The sequence below is a fragment of the Mus caroli genome, unplaced genomic scaffold, assembly GCF_978045245.1.
Source record: "Mus caroli unplaced genomic scaffold, Mus_caroli_1 scaffold_13, whole genome shotgun sequence".
Classification (NCBI taxonomy): domain Eukaryota; kingdom Metazoa; phylum Chordata; class Mammalia; order Rodentia; family Muridae; genus Mus; species Mus caroli.
In genome coordinates, this window is record NW_028227268.1 from 28,836,561 (window position 1) to 28,862,500 (window position 25,940).

Sequence of the window (25,940 nt, forward strand, 5' to 3'; positions counted from 1 at the left end):
ACCCATCTTTATCTACCCTTGGAAATCATAGTCAGGTAGGCCAGTTTCAGTAATAAATCTTTTATAAATACCTCAGTGTATTCTGTTGGTTCTAGCTCTAGGAGACTCGTGACTAATGAAAATTCAAAGTATCTTACTGTCCAAACAGCATGGGCCCTAGGTGACCAGTATAGATGAAAACCATAGATACCTGGTACAGACATGTGGGAGCTGAACATCACTGTCAGAGTTATTCATCATCATTATTTATTGATGATAATCATTAACATTTTTGAGCACTAGTCATCTACAGTAAATGTAGGACTAGAATTGTGAAGCACATTGCAATGGATGAAAGGAAAGATGCTTAGAGAATGTGTCTGGGGATCCTTCTCCAGAGAATCCCCTCAAGCTGAGATTTATAAATACAACATTAATAAGTAGGACATAGGCATAGAGATGTGTCAGCTGAAATACCATCTCATTGACTTCTTAAAAAACTCCATGAGTGGGCTGGTGAGATGGCTCCGTGGGTAAGAGCACCCGACTGCTCTTCCGAAGGTCCAGAGTTCAAATCCCAGCAACCACATGGTGGCTCACAACCACCTGAAATGAGATCTGACACCCTCTTCTGGTGTGTCTAGACAGCTACAGTGTACTTATAATAAATAAATCTTTAAAAAAAAAACAAAAAAAAAAACTCCATGAGCTAATGTCATTATCTGCTTTTGATTCATAGAGACACTAGAACTCAAGTCTACCACTTGGTCAAGGAAGTGTTGCTTGGTAACCATGCTCAGTTGTTACAGAGTTCAGACCCAAATACCATGTTACTTTAAAACTATTGGCTTTATATCTAGTTCTACCTTTAGGTAAGCATTTCATGTGATGGATGCTATTCATCCTTTTGCTCCTGATGTTTGTCATGGAATCTGGACCATCTTGGAGGGTTAGCCAATGCTTGCTGAATGAATTATTCTACTTCATAGAGTCTGAGTCTTGGGAAGAGCCTTAAAGAAAACCAAGACCAGCTCATTTCTTTTAAACACGAGGAAGCTTAGACTCAAAGAGAGTCTGTGTCTTGCTTATTACAATATGGTAATTTATGCTCCATTCATCAGATGAATGGTAAAGGAGACATTGGATGGGATAGCAGAAGACCATTGGGAGTCTCACAGGTACAGGTAATGATGGCATCTTATGCCCATGGTTTTCAGGCATTTTTCATTTTGGACCGAGACTCTTGCAATTGGATGCTGGACCACATTCACACTCCAGACTTTTCTAAGGACCAAAGTCAAACTTTTCTCCAAGCTTTTTACTGAAATTCAGCTTTTGAGCTAATTCCCAAGTGTTTGTCTTTGCTGAATGAACACTTGCTGTGAGCAGGCTTCTGAGTCCACAGCAAGTTGTCTCCGTCATTGATCCAGCTGGGAGCAGCCTCCGGTAGGAAACATACTTTTCCCTTTCCAGGAGTGTGATTCACCAGTATGTGATGGGTACTGTTCACTCACCCCTTGTATCTTGGGAGAGTGACCACACATCACTTGGGCCTTGTGCACATGCTATAGTTTGCCCACACTTTGTCCCTTATTAAACCCAAGTCACCTTGTGATGGCATTTAGCACTCCATTAACTTCTGTGTGGCTTTCACTGCCTGTAAGGTAAAGGCCTGATTCTGAGCCCAGCCCTTGTGTGGGGCCTGACTTTTCTGAATGTCTCAGTGGTTACAATGCCTTACCAGCTTTCTTTCAGTTTCCCTCAAACTTTGTATGTCTTCCTTCTCTACAGCACAGTCTATGCACACTCTGCATAGAATACCCTTTCTGCATGCTATACCCTTCTCTTCCTTCTTTATCTGACTTTTATTTGTGAACCCCTTTAAAATTCAGCTCAAGAGTCATCCATTGAGCGAGACCGCCCCCTCCCCCCGCCCTCCCCCCCTCCCCCCTCCCCCGCCAAGAAGTTATTATCACAGTCCTGTCAACTTGGAATACACACCACAGCTGTTTCCATATTTATTGTGAGAATGATCAGTTCATCACTAGACCCTAGTCTAATCTGGGTAAGACATGTCCACCATCCCCAGTACTCAGCACTCTGTCTGTCCACAGTAGCAATGGACAGAGGAAGCAAGACAGGTGGCGGTCAGACTATAGAATGTGATATCATGAGAAGCAAGGAGAGAGGGCTGCTTGACTGAACTGATAGGAAGCCGTCTGAATTCCAGAGGTGTGTACCAAAAGGGAGTCAAGCAAGACCTTTAGCATCACATAGGACTGTACAGATGTCAAAGCCCAGCTTCATCTCTGAACCCCTAAGCAACCCAGAGTCTCCTCTTTACACAAGGATTATAATGCTAGCTATGCCCTAGATCCACGGGTATGCTCTCACGAGCTGGCATATAAAGCCTCAGTCCAGGGTCTGGAATACAATAGGTGCAGTAGTCAGCTGTTAGCATGCTTGCTGTTGCTCTGTGCTTGCTTGTGCAGCAGATAATAGAGCCTTGGCTCCTGCAGAAATCACGGCTAGATGTGTGCAGTTCCTTCTTCTGCATCATGTCTTTTGTGGGGCGCCGCTAATCTTCCGGTGCTGAGTCATTTCCTCAGCACCAACTAGTAAACACCTAGTCTGCGCCTGCGCTGGAAATCCCCGCCCCGGGCAGCTCCGCCTCAGGGATGGGGTGATCAGTGTTGAGCCAATCATGGCTTGCTACGTCCGAGGCGGGGAGAATTCCTATAAAAAGGAGGGGCTGGGACTGCCTGGGGTCTCCGGTTGTTGTGAAGCTTATGCTCTCCCTCTCAAGACGCATAAAGCTTGCTGCAGAAGAACCCTATCGTGTGTGGTGTCCTCATTCGCGGGCGATTCAGAGAACACTCACATCTGGTGCCGAAATCCCGGGAAAACGAAGAACAGAAGAACATCGCGAGCACCGTCGGAGATCCCCCGGTGACGGGGAGGGTCCAGAACTGCAGGAACTACGTCTCGGAAAGGTATGCCTGAATTTTACTTGACCCTTTCGCACTCCCTTCAACTAACCGGGCCGTGGGAGGGATTGCCCGAGGCTTTAATTATCGTCCTCGTGGCCTTGGTTGTATGGTTCCTAGCCCTCTTCTTTTGTGAACATAGAAGGTTGTGTTAAATTGAAGTTCTTAACTGCAGTCCCCTTTAGAGTATCATGGGGGCTTCTCAATCAGTACAAACTTCATTAAAAGAACTTCTCAAAAGAAGGGACCTGAAGCTTGGGGATAGAGTTCTTCGCCGCTTTGTTGAGGAAGTTGATCGAGTAGCTCCCTGGTATGCGGTGTCAGGATCTCTGACACTGCCGTCATGGAATAAGCTAGGCAACGATCTAGAAACCTGTTCAGACCTCAGGTTGGGAGTTAAGGCCATATGGAAACTAGTTAAGAGTTGTCTTGAAGATGAGGCCTGTGAAGAGGAGCGAAAGAAAGGGCAAAAGGTTTTAGAAGCTATGCAGGAAGGTATGTCAGAATCCGAGCGTAGTGAGAGGATGGGTGTGCGCACAAAAACCGTAAAAAAAGCAAAAAAGGGAAGTGAAAAAGGACCTCCCGGGAGAAATAGAAAGGGAGAGAAGGGGAGCAGCAAGCCCGGGTTATATCCGACCCGAGAACTGGCTGCCCTCCACCTAAGAGATACCTCGGATTCTTCCGAAACCGAGGACAGTAAACTGACCTCGGAGGAAGAGGGCGAGTTAGAAGAAGAAGCAGTTAGATCTAAAGGAGAAAGGTATCACCCAGATGAAGGCGGGCGACCTAAGTCAAGTAAGCCTGCGACCGGTGTCTTCTTTAAGGATAGGAGATTGTTGGCTGCCGCCATTCCCTCCGCTCCCCCACCTTATGAGGCCCGGTCATCCACAATTTCCTTTTTTCCCCAAAAGATCCTCCGCAAGCTACACTTAGCGTTTCCTGTTTATGAACAGGAAGGGGGGAGAATCTACGCTCCTGTAGACTATAGTCAGATAAAAGATCTTGCAGAATCAGTAAGAAAATATGGTCCCAATGCTAATTTTACTATTATGATTCTTGAAAGAATGGCACAAACTGCCATGACACCTAGTGATTGGCAAATGGTGGTTAAGGCCGCCTTGCCTACTATGGGACAATACATAGAATGGAAAGCCTTGTGGCATGAGGCAGCCCAGTCCCAGGCCAGGGCCAACGCAATAGCCCTTACGCAAGAGCAGCGGGATTGGACATTTGACCTTTTAACAGGCCAAGGCCCGTGGGCCGCAGATCAAATTAATTACCATTGGGGGGCGTACGCCCAGATTTCCAGCACAGCCATACGGGCCTGGAAGTCACTTAATCGCAAGGGAGAAACCACCAATCAGCTTACAAAAATTGTTCAAGGGCCCCAGGAGCCCTTTGCCGACTTCGTCGCACGCATGATGGAGGCGGCAGGGAAAATCTTTGGGGACCCAGAGGGGATAGGACCCTTTATTGAGCAACTGATTTTTGAACAAGCCACCCAGGAATGCAGGAATGCCATTGCTCCTAGAAAATCAAAAGGGTTGCAAGAATGGCTAAGAGTGTGTAGAGAGATTGGAGGTCCACTTAGCAATACTGGCCTCGCGGCCGCCATCATGTTAGCACAAAAGCATCCTCCACAAAAGAAGACCGGTGAACGGACCTGTTTTAATTGTGGTAAGCCTGGACATTTCAAAAGAGATTGCAAAGCCCCAGAAAAGAAAGGGGGGGTCTTGACCCTCTGCACGAGGTGTGGTAAAGGGTACCATAGAGCAGATCAATGTCGCTCAGTGCGAGATATACAGGGAAGGCTTTTGCCTCCATTAAATGTTCCTGCTCCCAATGTGTCAAAAAACGGGTCATTGGGCCCACGGTCCCAGGGCCCTCAAAGATATGGGAACCGGTTTGTCAGAACCTCCGGGATGGCGGAAGAAGCAACCCAGGAAGACCCACAAGGGTGGACCTGCGCGCCGCCTCCGACCTCCTACTAATGCCCCAAATGAGTATCCAACCAGTACCTATAGAGCCAATGTCACCTTTGCCCCCTGGGACCATGGGCCTTATCCTCGGACGAAGATCACTCACCTTACGGGGCCTAGTGGTCCATCCTGGGGTTGTTGACCACCTACATTCCCCCGAAATACAGGTCTTATGTTCCAGCCCCAGGGGCGTGTTTTCCATCAGTGCAGGAGATAGGATAGCTCAATTGCTGCTCCTCCCCGACACCCTCTGGGAGGGCTCCCCAGGCCCCAGTCCCAAAACGATGGGGTCATCAGGAACTGATTCAGCCTACCTTGTTGTATCCCTGAATGAAAGGCCCAAACTCTGCCTCGAAGTAAATGGAAAAAGGTTTGAAGGTATTCTTGATACCGGGGCAGACAAAAGTATTATATCCACGCACTGGTGGCCAAAAGCTTGGCCCACTACGAAATCGTCCCACTCTCTACAAGGCCTGGGATATCATTCATGCCCTGCCATAAGCTCAATGAGTTTGACTTGGAAGGCTCCTGAAGGACAAAAGGGTAAATTTGAACCTTATGTGCTCCCGCTCCCAGTAAACCTTTGGGGGAGAGACATTATGCAACATTTGGGCCTAACCCTGTCCAATGAAAAAATTGTGTTGGGGGAAGGTTTGAACAAGGCAAAAAACATGATGCTAAAGATGGGTTACAGGACAGGCAAAGGATTAGGACGGTCAGAGCAAGGAGGAATTGAGCCTATTTCACCAGTAGGAAATATAGCCCGACAAGGACTGGGTTTTTCCTAGGGGCCATGGGGACGGTTCGGCCTATACCGTGGAAAACAGAGGACCCGGTGTGGGTCCCTCAATGGCCCCTATCCTCTGAAAAAATGGAGGCCGCAATACAATTAGTAAATGAACAACTAAAATTGGATCATATAGAACCTTCTACCTCCCCCTGGAATACTCCCATATTTGTTATTAAGAAAAGATCAGGGAAATGGAGGTTGCTCCATGACCTTAGAGCCATTAATGAACAAATGCATTTGTTTGGCCCTGTGCAAAGAGGCCTTCCTGTGCTCTCCGCCCTGCCCAGGGGTTGGAATTTGATTATAATAGATATTAAAGACTGTTTCTTTTCTATACCTCTATGTCCAATAGATAGGCCCAGATTTGCTTTCACCATACCCTCTGTTAATCACATGGAACCCGATAAAAGGTACCAATGGAAGGTTCTACCACAAGGAATGTCCAACAGCCCTACTATGTGCCAACTTTATGTGCAGGAGGCCCTTTCTCCAGTAAGGGATCAATTTCCCTCGTTAGTCATGCTCCATTATATGGACGACATCCTTCTGTGCCACAAGGACCTTGGCCTGCTTCAAAGGGCCTACCCCCTTTTACTTAAAACTTTGAGTCAATGGGGACTTCAAATAGCTGTAGAAAAGGTCCAAATTTCAAATACTGGACAGTTCCTGGGTACCATGGTGACACCAAATAACATCATACCTCAAAAATTAGAGATAAGAAGGGACCACCTCCATACCCTAAATGACTTTCAGAAATTGTTGGGGGACATTAACTGGCTTAGACCCTTTTTAAAAATCCCCACTTCGGAATTAAGATCTTTGTTCAATATCTTAGAAGGAGATTCGCACATCACGTCCCCCCGAACATTGACTCCAGCTGCTGATCTGGCCCTACAAAAGGTGGAAATGGCCCTGACACAAGCGCAGTTGCTCCGTATCGAAGAATCACAACCCTTTAGTCTGTGTGTCTTACAAACTGCCCATTTGCCAACTGCCGTTCTTTGGCAGAATGGGCCCCTGCTATGGGTTCACCCAAATGTATCCCCAGCAAAAATAATACATTGGTATCCTGAAGCCATAGCTCAGCTTGCACTCAGAGGCTATAAAGCAGCCATCACCCATTTCGGGCGTAGCCCCCACCTCTTGGTGGTGCCTTATACCTCTGTGCAAGTTCAGACCTTGGCCGCCACATCTAATGACTGGGCTATACTAGTTACAACTTTCCCTGGAAGCATAGACAATCACTATCCCAAACACCCGATCCTACACTTTGCCCAGAGCCAGTCAATTGTGTTCCCGCAGGTAACGGTAAGAAACCCAATTAAGGAAGGGCTCATGGTGTATACCGATGGCTCCAAGAATGGTGTAGGGGCCTTTGTGGTCAATGGCAAAATATGTTCCAAACAATATAAAGAAGCATCACCTCAAGTAATAGAGTGTCTAGTGGTTCTGGAGGTATTAAAAACCTTCTCTGAACCCCTCAATATTGTGTCAGATTCTAGTTATGTAGTAAATGCAGTAAATTTGCTGGAGGTGGCTGGAGTAATCAAACCCTCTAGCACTTTAGCACAAATTTTTCAAGAAATACAATCAGTGTTGCTTCAAAGAAAATTCCCAGTTTTCATCACTCATATCAGGGCTCATTCAGGCCTACCTGGCCCCATGTCCCTGGGTAATGACTTGGCAGACAAAGCCACCAAATTAATAGCCACAGCCCTGTCATCCTCTGTGGAAGCTGCAAAAGGATTCCACAATCGCTTTCATGTAACGGCAGAAACGTTGCGCCGTCGCTTCTCCTTGACTAGGAAAGAAGCTCGTGACATCGTCACTAGCTGCCAAAATTGCTGTGAATTTCTGCCCCTCCCTCATGTGGGGATCAACCCCCGCGGCGTTCAGCCTTTACAAATATGGCAAATGGATGTCACACATGTCCCCTCCTTTGGCAAATTACAATATCTTCATGTGTCCGTTGATACCTGCTCTGGCATTATTTTTGCATCTCCCCATGTGGGAGAAAAGGCAACACATGCGATCCAACACTGCCTCGAGGCTTGGAGCGCTTGGGGACAACCTAAATTTATTAAAACTGATAACGGACCAGCTTATACTTCACAAAAATTTCAAAGCTTTTGTCGCCAAATGGGAGTAACGCATCTAACTGGTATCCCATATAACCCACAAGGTCAAGGCATTGTTGAGAGAGCACATCGGACCCTTAAATCTTATGTTGTTAAACAAAAAGGGGGCGCTGATGAAGCTATACCCCGTACGCCAAAAGTGTCTGTGTCATTGGCACTATTCACCCTCAATTTTTTAAATCTTGACGCACACGGCCATACTGCGGCAGAACGACATTGTTCTGAACCAACTAGGCCCAAAGAATTAATAAAATGGAAAGATGTCTTAACCAACAAATGGAGAGGCCCGGATCCTATTCTAATAAGATCCAGGGGAGCTGTTTGTGTTTTCCCGCAGAACGAACAAAATCCATTCTGGGTCCCAGAAAGACTAACACGATCAATACCCCAAGATGATGAAGATCGCCCTGCTGATATTGGGAATCACCCTGCCCCTGCAAGTGACATCCAAACGGGAGGAGATCCGATGGGGAATAATGTCGACGTTCCCGCTGCCAATGCCAGTGACACATGATGCGCAAGTATTCCCCCGCTTGTTTGTGACCGAAGATACCTTAGGTTTACCATATTTACCATGGGACCCACAAGCTGAACGGGTAATAGATAATAGAACCTTTATATTTAAAGGGAGCTTGTGTTTCATCAGCGGCAACCCATCAAATTACTGTATTGGGTTATTGTCACAGGTCTCTACACTCATTTCCAATGTATGGGCCGCTAATGGAACCCACTGGTGTGCAAATGCAACTTCAATTATAGCAGTTTGGCCTAAAAGCATTATCCAACTTGTTAAACAACCCAAATTGGCACCCTTTTGCTCTACCAAGGAAGAGACATTGTCAATCTTACCATGGTCCGGTTGCCAATCTCGCAGAACAGGGACTATTGGGAATCACTTTACCTTTTCTCCCCCTCTGGCCAATGGATCATTCCATATTGCAAAACTCAATGGTCTGGATAACCCCAGGGCCACCGGCAACCCTTTTGATTTGTGGTTGCTGTGCGGCCTTAATGGCAGTTGCACAGATTTAACCCCCATAGGCTTTGTGCAAGGAGCACGTATTAGAAAGGGGGTATTGTGCTCACAGTCATTTGGCGGTGAGTCCCCCTGGGCCTTCCAACAGACTAAGGATTTTGGGCCGGTGCCTGTATGCGTTTGGCCCCCTTTTTTATGGGTAGTTAGTAATTCCACCAGCTCACATGATTTTAGTCAGTTAAATTGTAGTGAGAATGCCTGTTATTATGTGATGTGCTGGAATGCTACTAAATTTCCTTTAGCTTTGATAATGCGCTTGCCCCGATTTATTCCGGTCCCGGTGGTGGCGCCCAGCTCTTTGGCCTTGTTTAGAGAAAAAAGAGATTTTGGAGTATCGGCAGTTATAGTTGGTACCTTAGCGGCAGTGGGGATCACTGCCTCGGTTACCGCCTCTGCGTTAGCTTTGAGCGGGACAATACAAACGGCCGATACCATCAACCAACTCTCGGCCTCAATCACTGTAGCCATGGACAAGGGGCATTTCGCATACTCCCAATTACAGGGGGGTCTGTTATTGGTGAACCAACGTATAGACTTGGTTCAAGAACAAATAGACATTCTTTGGCAAATTGCCCAATTGGGATGTGAAATGAAACTGCCAGGCCTCTGTATTACCTCCATACAATTTAAAAATTTTACCCGTGCTGCAAACCTTTCTAAGAATTTGTCCTTACAGCTGAGAAATAATTGGTCGATGGAATTTGATCAGACTCTCCAAGAGCTTCGGATGGCTATAGTAGAGATCAACTCCACGCGACTTGATTTTTCCCTGACTGAAGGCTTCGCGTCCTGGATTTCATCGGCCTTCTCTTATTTTAAAGAATGGGTGGGGGTGGGCTTATTCGGAATCCTCCTCTGCTTTGGACTAGCACTTAGCTTATGGTTAATTTGCAAATTATATAAGAAAAATAATAGAGACAAAATTATGATATCCCAGGCGCTTGCTGCCCTGGAGCAGGGCCAATCTGCACAGGTATGGTTGGCGGCGCTTAAACAAAATTGATTTGCACCACTGGTCGCTGGCTGCCCGCGCTTTAGCGGGTGAGCTTCAGCAGCCCTAGAGGATTGTAGAGCAATGCATCGCACAGGTGGTCCCCCCGTCCCACCTGGGGAATATGCCGTCTAGTGGGGGTTTCCTGCCCTAGTCTTCCCCTCCTCGAAAAAATGGCAGAGGGACAGGTCGGAGCAACTTCGGGTCCCACTCAAGCCTAGTTGTTGCTTGCGGACATAGTTCTTACATCTCTGAGTAAGAGGATTCGGCCAATGTTCCCGTCCTCTCATACTGGGTGTCCAGTTGGTTTTATTAGACAAAAAAGGGGGAGATGTGGGGCGCCGCTAATCTTCCGGTGCTGAGTCATTTCCTCAGCACCAACTAGTAAACACCTAGTCTGCGCCTGCGCTGGAAATCCCCGCCCCGGGCAGCTCCGCCTCAGGGATGGGGTGATCAGTGTTGAGCCAATCATGGCTTGCTACGTCCGAGGCGGGGAGAATTCCTATAAAAAGGAGGGGCTGGGACTGCCTGGGGTCTCCGGTTGTTGTGAAGCTTATGCTCTCCCTCTCAAGACGCATAAAGCTTGCTGCAGAAGAACCCTATCGTGTGTGGTGTCCTCATTCGCGGGCGATTCAGAGAACACTCACAGTCTTTGATGAATGAAATGATGTCTTCCCAAGGGACCCTGAGGAAGGTGCTACCTACTGGGGAGAGCTCTGTGTACTCCCTGCACTGGATGAAGTGAGAGCTTTAAGGAGGAGCATGTTCCCAAGTGGCTCAGACTGTAATTTAGCAGGCAACAGGCATTTAATGCAATGTGTTAGATAGCGAGTCTTCCCGTCCGCGGGACCTGCGGAGCTTCTGTCACAGTGACTTAACTCTGCTCTCCTAGTATTAAAGCAGTCAAAGGGAGGAAAAAAAACCAGAAATGGATGGGTGTGGCTAGAGTCCAAGAAAGCTTTATTTGCAACAATACACCATGGGCTGGATTTGGTTTGTGGCTATAGCTTACCCACCATGGCTTAAGTCAAGAGCTGGGCAAAGAACTTCCATGGTATTCATTTTCCAGTAAGTGGATACAGCTGGGAAGAGGATGCAGACTAGGAGAAGGTGAGCATGAGTCTGTCCCTCCCCCGCACATAGCAGTCAATCTTATATTTCTACAGCCCTTTAACCTTTCCAAAGTGCCATCAACTCAAATGAGTTTATTTCTGTCGGCACTTAGGTCCCAGGTGCCCACTCTGTGCTGGACCCCAGGAACACAGAGATGAAACCCACAGCTCCCATATCCTCAAGGCACTCATACAAGGTATCTGTTTGTTCCTGAAATAGACAGAGGATAAAAAAGGAGGCTCGGAGAGGTCACACAGCCAGTGACAGCATTTCGGGTCCACTTCACTTTCCCATAAAACAGTGCAGAGAAAAGGAAGGTGTTTGATACGTGAAGGGCAGATTACATTTCAGCAGCTTTTGCTGGAACAACAGTTATAAGCGAGAACTTATTTATAGAAGTCATTAGCAAGCTTGTCTTTATGTGTAAGAGCACACAGTCTGTAGAGAGGAGCACGGCTTGATAGTTACCAACCGCCACATTCTCACCCTAAGCTTTGGCAATTATCACTGGTCTGTCTGGTGATGATGGTTTCTGCATCCTAAGACATTCGATGGAATTGAAGCTGCAGATGAAAAGAAGCACTCATTTCACTGACCGGAGACCCTAGATATATCACAGCAATGTAGAACACTCGAGCGAGGGGATGCTTCCTCCCAGAAGAGAACACTACTTAGATTTTAAAGGCATAATGCACTGCAGTGAGTTGTTCTGCAGTTTATACAGATGCAGGGTGTGACCCTTGGGTGCAGGGCAGTGTGGGAAATTTTGAGGCTTGGCTTATCCAGATAGTTGCCCATCTGGGTGACACAAGGTGAGATACTTGGCCCCTCTGTGCCATCATTACTTTCTTAGATCATCGAGAATGCATCTGGGGGTTGTTGCAACAATGAAACAAGGCAATTTTCAGCATCCTCTTTTGGAGTCCAAGCTGCGTCTATGCTAACAGTCACAATAGATGAGGTGATACCATGGAAGAACTGGAATGTTCCCCTGGTGCCCACACCTATGACATAGTCTAAAATGGCTGCTGTCAGAAGCCAAACTGTCCTTCTAGGGACCTTTCCCCAAAGCATTTGCATCCCTTCTGACTCGCAGGATGTGCCTCCTGTAATGAGGACCATCTGCCTCCTTCCAGATGTCCTCTTGAGCCAACTAGGATTAAAAGGTGAGGTCTAAGAGGGCTTTCTGATCCTTGTCTGTCTTGACTGCGATTTCCCCTCAGTGGCATCCTGCAGCTAAAGACTTCTTATTCCCATCTTTTCCTCTGTGCGCTATTTGTTTCCTCCTGCCCCTCACCCCCATACTCGCAGGACCCCAGACTATTCCTAGCACTGGGCACGGCGAAGGGCAGCTCATTGTTCTAGAGTTGAGCATCTTGACTTCAAGTCCTTGGTGATCCAGTCTCTTTGAGCTTCAGTTTCTTCACATATAAAATGTGATGGCAACCTGACTGCCCAAGGAATGCCTGTGCTGATTAAATAACTACAACATGCAAATGAGATCAAATGTACGGATGAGCTAGAACAGGCTTCAAATGTAGCATCTGGCCCCGAGTACGGGCTCATTAAATGGGTGGTGTGACGATTCTTATCGAAATGCCTGACTGCTGAGGCCCAGACAAGAAAAATGAGGGACTTAGGGACTTCAAAGTCACCTAGAAAAATGTCAGGCCATCGACATGTTTGGACTATGTGTGTGTGTGTGTGTGTGTGTGTGTGTATTTGAAAAGTGTCAATAGATTATTCATTTTTGTATCTTATTTTGCCTTATTATCATCCGACTGCCAAGATAATTTTGCTAGTAGCTTCTTTCTGTAGTTGGTATTATAAAAACAGCAGCTCTACCCAACACACATCCTCTCAGGACCTCACCTCTCTTCAGGTCATTATCATAGCCACAGAAGAGACTGTCTCTGGATGACAACCATCCTATTGGCATGTCCAGATCATTTATGTCAGATAGATATTGATGGATTTTCCAGAGCTCAAGGAGTCAGCATTAATGAAGGCTCACTTTGTTTTAATTAAAGTAGAGTCCAATGTTATATAGGTCATTTGAATTAAGTCAAGAATCATTTTCCTACTTCTGCTCACAAAAAGTCAAGAGCAAGGTAACTTTACAAGTACATTTCTGGGAGACTTTTAAGGGCCAGGAAGGCCACTGTCTCTTATAATTACATATTCCAAAGCTTGTGTTAATATTAGCTGATAGTAACTAATAATATATTAAAAATAATTATTGCAATCAAGCCGGGCTCATATCAGGAGTTAGAGCCTATCATTACTGGAGAAAACTGCCAATGGAATTTAGTGTATTGGTTGAATGAAGGAGAAAAAAAATAGACCTGTGAACATTTCAGTGGGACTGCTTGGTTTTGGTCACAGCTATAATACATTAGCACCCATTCTGGTAGAATGATTTCTGTGCCAATGGGATGATTCTCATCCAGAGACAGTCTCTTCTGTGGCTGTGATGACTTGAAGAGAGGTGAGGTCCTGAGAGGATGTGTGTTGGTAGAGTTGCTGTTGTCACAATACCAACTACAGAAAGAAGCTAGAAGGAAAACCATCTGGGTATCCAGATGCTAAGAAGGTGGAAGAACCTGGCTCAGGAGTTTGTTCTTTTACCATAATTACATTATGAGTAGGTTCTGGACCCCTTAAACAATTGAAACTGTTTCTCCTTCTCTGACTTTGAAAGTTTCAGCAATATGACACCCTTAGTCACTGTGAAGCCACACCAGGAACTATATGGTATAAGGCTTTATCCTCTTGCAGTTGTTTATAGGAGCTTATGGATTTGCTATTTTAGATGAAACTGAACTTGAAGGAGACATGACTTGTTAAGCACTCAGTACTGGGACTATCAGTGCTTGTAGCAGATGCACACCAAAGGCGTGACTGAGAAGACCTGCCTCACCTACACTTGGGCTCCAGTCTCCATCATGGAGGAAGGAGTGAGTAAGTCCTGATCTTCAGCTTGTCACAGCCCTCACTTGTTCATTGTGCATGTATGTCGGATGACTCACCTCTCACCTGCCTCTCAATGACACAACAGGAACAGCACTCCTCTTCTATGGCAAGCTGAGGAACAATGCCAGGCTTGACTATACACTTCAATTGCCTGAAACATAACTGGCAGCACGCACCAGTTCCAAGGCCATTAAATACACACAGTCTATCCACATGGACTGGCTCTAGAGAAGAAGCGGTGTTAAGCCAAGAGTCAAGAGGACATATTTTATTTTTTTCCCTTGGGACAGTGTCTCCCTATGATGCTTAGCTTGGTCTTAACTCCCAGGCTTCAGTGAACCTCTTGCCTCATCTTCCTGGGTAAGTGAAGCAGTAGGCACGTGTCACTGTACTTGGTTGGCTAGGGACTGGAATGTGAATGATGTCTCTGCTACTGGTCAGTGGGTGATGAGGATAAGTCAAAGCCCCGTAAGATGTTAAGGTCTTTGTGTGGAAAATGTGGAGATTTTAGGAGCAAGTTTTCATGGTTCTTCAAAAAAAAAAAAAAATTAGCATGTCTCAGAGGAAGTATAGGATGTCGTCTACTGAGCATCCCTCAAAATAAATGGAATTGTGCTATATGCACCCAAGGTTCAGTAGGCAGCACACACATGTGGGATTGGACATGGGACTCAGTGACACTGGACTGGATTTTTCAGCAGAGGAGGCTAGGGCAGGAATCTGATTCAGTGATGTATTTGTGTAGGTCAAGAACAGTCCCCATCCTCCTGACTGTCAGTTGGTGGAGAAACCTTTCTTTGTCTTCTCCATTTGATGGTGACAGGCTCATATCAAAGCAAGAACAAACCACACAGACTCTCCCAGTGCTGAGGACTGCCACCCAAGCCTTTCATCCCCTCAACACATACTTACTTGTGCTTGCTGTGTGCCAAGCAATGTGGGCATGCAGAGCTGAGAGAGGGAAAACCTGAAAACCAGGAGGGGGCAGGGAGTACATATGTATAGCCCTGCCCCTGGGCATAGTGGAGTGAGAGGCAGTGTCAGAGACCAGAAGTTGAGGGTCATTAGGGTAGGGTGACTCCAGAGAAAAAGGCAGGGACAGTCCATATCCAGTCTTGAACATCCTGATGATAATAATTGTCTTTAATGGAAGAACAATGGAAAGTTAACAATGGAAGTGTGTGGGGTGTGTGTGTGTGTGTGTGTGTGTGTGTGTGTGTGTGTGTAAGGGATTGTGAGGAGGTATCAGGCTTACTTTTGATATAGATCCCTGAGCCAAAACCTACAGTGAGCAGTGTCCCTTTACCTTCGAATATTCCTTTCTCACTAGGGTGTCTAATGCTTTCAGAGATCACCTGGCTGACTCCTGGCAAACGTCTCTCCCTTCCCTTCCTAAGCTTGTTTATAAACCACAGAGTCAGATCACCTAAATATAATAATACATCTCATGCCATGAAGCATGACAAGTTAAAAGTGATAAGAATATCTACCAAAGTATTATTATTTTTTAATGAATTTTTAAAATTATTATTATTCTTTAATCTTTTTTTACAGTCCAGTCATTATCCATTTCTTGGTCCACCCTCTGACTGCTCCTCAATCCATTCTTCCTCCCCCATCTCCAAGAGGATGTCCCCTAGCTTTGTAACACATCCTTGGACTCCAGTCTTAGTCTTTGCTGATCTGCCAAAGTATTTTAATAATCAAAGAGATCACATTAGTATTTATTTTTGAGGCAGGGTCTCATGTGGCCCGGGCTGGTTTTGAACTTTATAGCTGAGGATAACTTTGAACTTCTGATTCTCCTGCCTCTACCTCCCAAGAGCTGAGGTTACAGGTATGGACCAGCACCTGTAGCGATTAAATCCAGGGCGTTGTATATGAAGATGAGCTACTCTATCAAATGAACTGGATCTCCAGCTCATAATTTATTTAGTGACATTTTTCTTAATAAAAACATAACACACAGATTTGGGCAAATGGGAGATGCCCAACCAAGCTTCGGAAAAACAAATGGGAAATTATTAGCTTGTTCCAAGAAATGTGATGTGGATCATCCAATTATTGGAAAACAAATGTCAAAACTCATCAAGAAAACCCTCCTAGTCACATGGACAAGCACAAGAGTGTTAATCCAGAAAGCAGGGATTAATCCAGGGATGGCCACATGAATCATGGTCTGTGAGAGCATTAGAAATGAAACCAAAGGCTGGAGGACACCAGGGTGTGTGACAAAATACTGAAGAGGGCGTGAGGCACATGGGAGAAGGAGGGGATTTTGAGTTCTGACAAATGGGCTTATGGGCTAATAATCCCAGCCAGTGAACAGTGTGTGACTGTCCCATGTACTATAAGGCCTTTGATTGTATATCCTTCCTGATAACTGTCTACAGTTGCCCCATCACAATTTCAATACCAAATGATGTCCATAAAAATTCAAACCCTTGTAAGATGTAGGTATGTGTGTATATGTGTGTGTGTGTGTATGTCTGTATGTGTGAGTGCATGTGCGAGTATGTGTGACCGTGTATATGTGTGTGGTTTTTGTGTGTGGTGTGATAGGAGTCTGTGTGAGTGTATGTATGTGTGTGTAACTGAATGTGCGTATATGTGGTTTGTGTTTGTGAGCAAGTGCATGTGAGCAAGTGCATGTGTGCTATGAGTATGTATATGAGACCGTGTGTGCTAGTGTGTGGTATATGTGTATGTATATGTGTGAGTGAATGTGTATGTGGTTTGTGTATGAGTATGTGTGTGTGTGTGATGTGTGGTATCAGTGTATGTGTGGTTTGTGTATATGTGTGTGGCATGATATTTGCATGTGTATGTGTTAGTGTGGTGGTGTGTGTGTGTGTGTGTGTGTGTGTGGTGTGTGTATGTGTGATTGTATGTGAGTTTGTGTGTGTGAGTGTGTGAGTGTGTGAGTGTATGTGTGATTGTATGTGTTTGTGTGTGAGTGTGTGAGAGTGTGTGTGTGTGTGAGTGTGTGAGAGTGTGTGTGTGTGAGTGTGTGAGAGTGTGTGTGTGTGTGGTGTTGTGCAGCAGGAACAATTCTTTATTTTCCATATCTGTAGATTATAGGAACCACAGAGCTCTCAGGATGCACGTCTGTGCTCTGCATTTTCATATGGAGTTAAGCCAAATGACCTTAGATGGGGGAGGTCCTTCCAGCTGCACCCCCTTGTATTCTGATTATCATCGATGCCTGCTCATTGCAGAATGTGGCTAGTTCCAGGGAATTTTGTTTTGTTTGCCTCTAAGAGGTGAGTATGGGCTGACAGTGGTGAGAGGAGACAGAAGGCAAGAAAGCCAAATTATTTTCGCCATCCTTCAGGGAACTCCAGATGGTGCCCTTGTCTCAGGCTCCCAGAATACACCCTGGGAGAGGAGTGGAGATAGCATTTTGCTGACAGCATTTGGGAAGAGGCGTGTGGACAGTCTATATTAAGACTTCAGCATCCTTCCAAGCCTGTCTGTGAGCACGAAACAGCTCTGTGGTGTTACTTGGAAACCACTGGGCCTAATCTCTCTGGGGGAAGATCACAATGTCTTGTCTTTTCATCCTAGTCCTGTGATTGAGACCCAAGCATTCAGCAAGGGCTTTCCCCAAATGTCATGGCTCTGCCTTGGGACTACTGTCATTTACCAAGGAGAAGGCTGTTTCTACCAGAACAGGGTCGACCAGTGAATGGGTAGGGTCGGCAGCCAGGGTCTCTCTCCTTCCTATAGAGTCAGTATGGGGCGTTCCCAAGGTGGTAAGGCACTGTGTGATTTTCACCCGTAGAGAAGAAGCAACATTCCTTCTGTACCAAGCACTGTGTTGGGGAATGGCAGTCAACATGGGGAACCAGCCTTGGCCTCAAGCAGTTCTAAGTACTTAATGGATAAACCAGCTCATACTTGAGGGCCTTGTAATTATGAGGTTTCTTCAGAAACTCCCTCCTTAGACCCACACAATAACCCTGCTGAGAATTAGGCCAGAAAGCTTTGAAGCATATCGAACAAGAACCCATATTGACTTAGCTGTTAAACAGTGACTTCTAGACTTAGTCTCCTCTTCCCAAGCACAGTCGCTTGGTAGCTTGAGACTTTGCTGCGATTGGCCTTTCATCTGATATGCCCCCCTCCCCCCTGAATCCCCATATCTCATCTTCTATTTAGGGAAATTATAATGGCTCCCAAGTATTAAGAATTCCCCATGGGCTAGTGGGGTCCCAAATACTCTCCAGATGTCATCTCATCCAGTTCTCACAACTGATGTGCAGGCAGACATCATCCTTTCCATGACACAGGTGTGGATCCTGAAGCTAGGAAGGGGACATGGTGGTTATGCATTTCTGATTTACCAGGGATTGCTGAGAATCTCTGGGTCATTCTAGACCACATTTCCTTTTCTTCCTGAATGTTTGGGACACCAGTCCAAATGTGTGAACTTTGAGGAGCCATTTCTCTTGCTAAGTGCTGGTGAAGAGATTGAAGGATCTCTGAGCTCTATTCTACCTGTGCTTTTCTCTGGCTCCGTCCTGCCCATATTCCCCACAAGTCCCTGAGAACTCATTTCAGATCCACAGTGAAGCGTCATCATCATCATCTGCAGCAGCAGCAACAATGGCAACAACAACAACAACAATACTACCCAATATTATGGAGCCAGCTATGTGAGCCAAGACTGGGCCAGTCACATCCCATAAACAATTTCACTTAATCCTCACAAAAGCCCATGTATGAGACCTTATCACTACCTTTCATTTACAGAGAAGGAAACGGAGGCTGGGAGATGTTAAGTAAGGCATCTAAGTGACAGAGTTCCCTGAAGGATGGCGAAAATAATTTGGCTTTCTTGCCTTCTGTCTCCTCTCACCACTGTTAGCCTATACTCACCTCTTAGAGGCAAACAAAACAAAATTCCCTGGAACTAGCCACATTCTGCAATAAGCAGTCAGTGATGATATTCAGAATACAAGGGGGTGCAGCTGGAAGGACCTCCCTCATCTAAGGTCATTTGACTTGACTCCATATGAATATTCAGGTCAAATGCCCGATGCATGGAACAAAGGGTTTAACTGTTAAGCAATATAGTCGCCCAATAACTGTAAATGCCCTTAGTCTTGGAACTATCAAGGGACTCAAGGCAGAGACCAAAGACACACACCAACCCATTGTGGATGAGACCTCCTACATTAGAGGACTTTAGTTCATAACAGCTCTGTGGGACAAGCCACAGGCCCACTGTGCCCTCTCCTCAGCAACATCTGACAGGGGTCCTAGCCTAGGCTTCAGTAAACCTTCTGAGGCTTGGTATAAGGCTCAGTGGTGAGTGTTTTGTTTGGTTTGTCCAGGGTAGCGGCTACTCCATATGTGTACTAACTCTGCCTTGAAGCGCTGACCAGGAGCCAGCATCTTGTGTCTTCCAGATAATACCATCTCCTTCCTATCTACAGGTCTGCCTGCCCTGAACTGGGCAGTTCCAAGTCTTCCACAGCTCTGTCACAACCCTTTTTTCTTTTACATTTTCTCACTCCTCTGATGGATACAACCTATTGCGGGAGTGGGACTCCGTGCTCCTCTCTGCGCATGCCTAGTTGTGTCATACATATTGCTGGTCTTTACCAGTGATCACCAAAAGCTCCTTCTAAACTGCCATCTTCCCCCAGGCTGGCTTTCTGAGTTGCTCTGCTGAGTTTATTCTTATTTCCTTTCAAATTGAAAGTTGTAAGGATTATGCAAATTAATATACACAAACATTCATTGATTGGCTGTGCAGCAGGTACTCAAGGATCTAAAGTTACTCTTTGCCCCATATTTAGTAGTACCCCTCTCTCCAGATAGATTCTTTTAAAATTTCTCATACATACACATTCACTGCTACCTGCCCCCCCCCCCCAAGATGGCTTGATGCAGAGAACACATGGGCTATGAGGTTCATTTGCTGTATGCTCTTTCAGTTAGTATTTGTGACAAATTGGGTGAGGGGCAGCTACCCTAAATCAAAGGAATGGGATTGCTAACACTTACTGAGTCCTGCACTACCTGTCAGACTATGTATTTGTCATTTTATAAACATTATCATATTTTACCCATATAATGAATACTATAGAAGGCTTGGTTATAACACTTAAAATATTGACATATAATATTTATTCATATTAATATGTGTACAATATATTACATATACATATTAATATATGTGCATATATAATAAAATAGAATATGTGTATACACTGTATAATAACCCAATCAGGGTAATTAGCATCTCAAATGTTTTGATAATGGGAGGGTCTCACTACATTGCCCAAGTTGATCTCGGACCCCTGAGCTCAAGGAACGTCCTGTTTCTGCTTCCCAAATGTTTCCTATAATAACATTTTCATCATCTCACTGTCTCACTTTTTCGTTTTTCCTGGAAGTCAAAGAGCTATCTCTGAGCTGAGAGCCCTGTTCCAGAGCTGAACTTTTAACTGGAAGCCCCAAAGAAAGAGAAATCTAGATTCCCTGCTTTCAGAGTTCCCTTCAGCCTTACAGGAAGGAAGAACTGAAAGAACTGGAGGACAAACAGGAAGAGAAAGAGCCATTCATTGTATGACACTCATGTCAGGGCTATCTGCCCAATTCTGCCTAGAAGAGCTGAACTGAAAAGAACTTCATTTGGCTGGATCCCTGGCCTTCCCTCCCTTCTCCCCCAATAGTTACAATGTCTAACTGCTTGGTGGTGGGGACTTCCAGATCCCTTTGTAGGCTGGGAGACTTGGAAGGAGAATTACAACATCTGAGGCTATACTCGTTCAACCTTAGGCATGTCTCAGAGACAAAGACTTGGGACTCTCCTAGGCTCAGACAAAACACACCCCTCTCTTGTTTGACCTTAAAGGTCTGTGGAATAGGAAGGACACCAGAAAGAGACATTCTTTGCTTTTTCAGTCCTTGGATTAATTAATGGATTGAGCCAGGATGAGAACAGAAACAAACAACCCAAACCTTGGTTCCAGCTCTGAGTCTCTTTGGTGTTCCTTTTCCTGTGCCACTGAATAAGGACCCATGATGCCAAGGCTAGTCCAAAGCAATCTCACATGATTGTACTGACCACTGGGGAGCACATCACTCTGTCTAAGGCTGGGAGACTTAGGGACACCCATGGCATTTTATACACCAAATCTTAGCCCACCCCTGGCCAGGCCAAACTCCCTGTTCCGACACTCTGAACTCAGATTGAACCTCTTCCTCCCTTTCTCCTCTCCCCTTCCCCTTCCCCCTCCCCTTCTCCGCTCTTCCTCCTCCCCCCCTCCCCTTCCTTCCCCTCCCCTTTGACATTGCACTCTCATCCTAGAAGCGTACACATCTTCCTTTGATCCCGCTAGTCATGAAGTCCTGTGACTTTTACTATAGTAGCAGGTGGGTCTCGCACCTGTCCCTCTGCTCGTTCCTGGCCTCCTTACTGCCAGTGCTACCACACTGATTCAGTTAATCTCATCTGTATTACTGCATAGCCTCCAACCTGGCTTCGTGGTCCCCCTGAGCCTTTACCCTCCCATAACAACCACTGGGGTGGTTAAGTCTAGAATTTTCACTCCCTGGCTTGGGGGCCTTCTTTGCACACCTCACTCTCCTGAGGCACACCACCTAGGCTCCCTCTTTCCCCTGGCCTGAAAATGACCTTTCTCTTCTCTTCTCTGTTGTGTCCAGTGGCATGCATTCCCTTTGCCATGGCTTCCTGCCTGGCCAGACCTGTCCGCCTGCACATCTGCATTTTGGAATCATTCTTTCTCATCCCTTGAAATGTCCTTTATCCATGGGAACCATCGAGTGAGCTCTTTCGTCTTTATCCTTCACAACCAGGCTCAAGCCTCACCACACAGGAGAAGATAATTGTCACACTCACCCCTGTGCCCTGTGCCACACACCTTTCTCAAGGCCTTTCCTATTCTGGCTTCTAACATGTTTTGCTTAGAGGAATCCGCCCCTCCTCCCCCCAGCCCCCAGCAGGAGAGCCACTCCTTTGGAAACCCTTTTACCCAATGCCCTTGGCACACCATTCATCCTTAAATACAGCTTGCTGATGTGTATGATAATGCCGGTTTCCTCCACAAAGCAAGCTTCCTCAGGGGGGAGAAGAACGGTCCCCTTACTTAGGGGGAAAAATGACTTCACATGTCTTAAAACTGTAAAACCCTGCAACGAGCCTCTTATTCTTGCTCGGCAGTTCTTTTGTCTTCTTTATTGTGTAGCTGTGGCCTGGATTAAGTTGCTTGTGTTTCTTTCATTTCCCACCTCTGATCCTTATCTGAGAAGTGTGTGTGTGTGTGTGTTTACTGGATACAGTAGCAACAATACATTGCAGCTTTGTTTATTCCCAGAGATGTATACCAAGCAGCCCCTGAAGAAGTATTAGTATCAGGCCGATGCTATTATCTGCATTTTATTAATTAACCCATACATCTCCCTGCCAGTCTTCCTTTTCTATGGGCTTCCTCGCAGCAAGGCTGTGTGCTTTCGCTGTTGGTAAATTGGCACAATAAATCTGGCGAGGCCACCTCTATTTCCAGCGACTCACTTAACATTTTATCACAGGGCTGTGGTCTCAGGATTGAAGTCGGTTAAAAAGATTAATACCGTTTAATACCACCCAGAAGGAAGATGCCAGAAATGTGTTTAAGGTCCAGTTATTCATGTCTTCATTTCCTTTGTGCATGGATCGTGATAAGCAGAGCTATCCTTTTTAGGCTGATGTTAATAACTACTTAAAATGATTAAGGTAACTAGTTATTTCCTGTAAGAAAATTGCTCTCCTGTCATTAACACAGAATTAACACGGCTCCCGTTTCATCTTCTGCACAAAGCCTTTTGCCCCCAGTTGCCTTAAATAAACAGAACACCTCTCCATGAGACTGTGAGCTCTTTCCTAAAAAGATGGGCTGAAGAGACAAGAAAGCAGAATAAAAAACTTTTTAGAGCCCATCACCTAGGGGAGGTACCTGCTGGGAGTGGCCCTTGGCTTTGGTCCATCCACATGGTACACCCATTTTTCTTATTTACCCTGGGGGCTGGCCAGGGGAATTAGCATACCTCCTATGACATCTGTATGGACTAAGCAGTGTGCATGGCATCAGTGATGCTTGGTGCTCCTAATCTTCTGGGGCAGTGGTTCGAAAAACTTCTCTCACCTGGACACCCGGCTGAGATGCGGTGATCTCATGGGAACACTCTTGTTTTTGACCAAGACCCACAGATTTCTGATAGGACACTACCGATGATCTTTGTTTTGTGTCCCTAATTGTTAATGGTAAATCAGGCATGGATTTTGAGGGTTTAAGCATAATCCCATGATCACCATGATCTACGGTGGCTGGGGCTGCTCCATGCAGAGCCTCTGTGCACTCACGGACAACTTCCTGTTCTTTTCAGTTATTGGGGGGGGAGGGGGGATGTTTACAAGCAAATGTTATGGTTCCTTGTTAATTTCACGTTTAACTTCTTAAACACCAGCACAATGTTCTCCTGTGTCTGTAAACTGAACATTTACCCACAATTGGCACTGTGTCAAAACCCACCCAGACACCACGTTTTCAGAGGTAGGATGATGACAGGGGCATAGGGGCTCAGCAAGTCTTTGGGAGTCTGCACAGTTGTCTTTCTCACCCATGATGACTGCCACTCTCTCTACCCCACTGTGAGTGATGTTGTTTAAGCCTTAGATGTCACCTGGGTGCTGATTAGAACTGGAGATTCCTGGCTGCCTGACTATATCAGCCTTTCTAGGTGCTTGTTTTTTTAAGATCTGTTAGTGTTTCTGAGGCTCACCAAAGGTTGCAGAGCTCTGGGCTGGTGCTGGGTACAGCCACCCCCTCTCTGTTCAAATCAGCAAGCACAATGGCTACAGAGCAAATGAGAGATACTGTCTTCAGAGGACAGACTTGAATCTGCTATAACTTATAGAAAAATGTGTCTTATGTAATATGCTTTTAGGATTATATTTGTGCACCACTTTGCCTACAGTGGTGACATCTACCAGTCCAGGCAATGTCACATGAAGCATCACCTCTGTCCAATATCATATCACAGGCTCGTAGCTCATCACCAATGAATAACCTGGGATTTCTTTTTTCAGTAAATTCCCAAGCCTGGGCTTATTCTTGGATCCACAGTCAACCTGTAGGAACTGGTCTACCCCAGGCTTCCCTACCACTGATGAGGCCTGTGTTCTCCAACAGCCAGGAGTAGCCATGGCACTGGCCATATGGTGTTTGTCTTAAGCCTTTCACATCTCTGCTGGTCAAGAAGTAAATGATATTGAATAGCCTGGGGCTTACATCCTGATTCTGCTACTTGAACTTGGATATGACTCTAATTTTGCAAATTTTCTATACTGAGCCTGCAAAATGAATGCTAACATCTATTCTACAGACTAGCACTTGCACAATTAATACTAGTTATTAATCACTGCTAGAGCTGTGTGGGGAACTCTCTGTGGTCCTTCCCCTGCTCCCCCTTTGCCCTCCCCCAAATAAATACACAAAAAGAGGCAGACAGTTAAGTGGAGGTATAGAGACCAAGAGAAATTGAGAGAGATTGTGGAGGCAGGAGCTGTCACAAATTCCTAATTGACTTCAAGGTCTCTCCTTGTCTCTGAACACACACCATGCAAATGCATTTTGTGGTAGATGCTTTAGTACAGTATTTGGGGAAGGCAAGAGCTCAATTAAAAATGTAGGGAAACAATTTGGCAGCTCCTCAAGAAGGTAAACAGAATGGACATACAACTCAGTGGTTCCTTAGCTCATATGCATGCATCCCAAAGGAGTAAATCCAACAAAAGGGTGTCCAACGTGCTCAGGGTAGAATTGTTCTCAGCAGACCAAGGTAGAAAGACTCCAAATGTCCATCTCTGCCCAAGTTAACAAGTAGACAGACTGTATGTATGTGCACTAGTTAGATGTCTCTATTGCTATGCTAAACACTGGGAACAAATGGGCTTATTTGGCTTACTCACCCCAATCATGGTCCCTCATTGAGGGAAGTCAGGGCAGGAGCTAAAGCAGGAGGAAAGTTGCTCACTGGCTCTCTCTTTATGGTTTGCTCAGTTTGCTTTCTATACAGTCCAGGGTCACCGGTCCAGGGATTACATTGCTCACAGCAACCATCAATCAAGAAAATACCCACAAGCCAATCTGATGGAGGTGTTTTCTCACTTGAGGTTCCCTCTTCCCACGTGACTTTATCTTGTGTCAAGTTGTCAAACAAGGCAAAACCAAAACCAAATCATCCCTAACCAGCATAGAACATATTGTCAATAGAAAATGACTAAACCACGACAAGGAATAAAGTACCAATACAGATACATGTTATAAGATGCATGAACCATGGGCATATCATGCTAAGTGAAAGAAGTCAGACAAACGCAAAAAGTCAAGTATTATAATTCTACTTCTATAAGACACACCCGACAGCCGAAACCACAAAGGCAGAAAGCAGGTTAGTGGTGACAGTGGCTGGGAACTCGAGTGGTGAGGTAACTTTAATATATACAGGGTTTTCTTTGCAGGTGGTGAACGTTTTTGGAACTAGATAAAGACGGAAACCACGTGACCTTGAGAAGGTACTGTGTGCCATGAAGTTATTCACTTTAAAGTGCTTCATTTCATTTCCTATTAAATTTTTTAAAATTTATATACATACATGTACGGAGTAAAGAGGGTGAATGGTAGAGTCTTGCTGATTGACAGAAGTATCCTTAAAGAACACAATCATTTAAATGCTGGGTATTTCTCTTTCTCTCTTTCTCCCTCCCTTCCTCCCTCCCTCCCTCCTTCCTCTTCCTTCCTTCCTTTCTTCCTTCCTTCCTTCCTTTCTTTCTTTCTTTCTTTCTTTCTTTCTTTCTTTCTTTCTTTCTTTCTTTCTCTCTCTCTCTTTCTTTCTTTCTTTCTTTCTTTCTTTCCCTTCCTTCCTTCCTTCCTTCCTTC

The 25,940-nt window shown here is 45.5% G+C and overlaps 2 protein-coding genes across 5 annotated transcripts in view; one reads left to right on the plus strand and one right to left on the minus strand.

Moving 5' to 3' along the window:
- Ca10 (carbonic anhydrase 10 (inactive)) overlaps window positions 1–25,940 on the minus strand; it is a 526,692-nt gene that overhangs the window by 26,657 nt on the left and 474,095 nt on the right. The gene's annotated exons all lie outside the window — the stretch shown is intronic.
- Window positions 2,909–10,645, plus strand: LOC147001419 (uncharacterized). The gene is made up of 3 exons (XM_085829199.1): window positions 2,909–2,972; window positions 8,211–9,436; window positions 10,581–10,645. The coding sequence occupies exons 2-3, from the start codon at window positions 8,266–8,268 to the stop codon at window positions 10,643–10,645; spliced, it is 1,236 nt and encodes a 411-aa protein (XP_085685325.1). The 5' UTR covers window positions 2,909–2,972; window positions 8,211–8,265.

Excerpts from the sequence above, each read along its gene's own strand:
- LOC147001419 (XM_085829199.1), top strand. The coding sequence starts at position 8,266 with ATGATGAAGATCGCCCTGCTGATATTGGGAATCACCCTGCCCCTGCAA. Across the intron at positions 9,437-10,580 it reads TCTGTTATTGGTGAACCAAC|GGACCCTGAGGAAGGTGCTA; the intron begins GTATAGACTTGG and ends TGTCTTCCCAAG.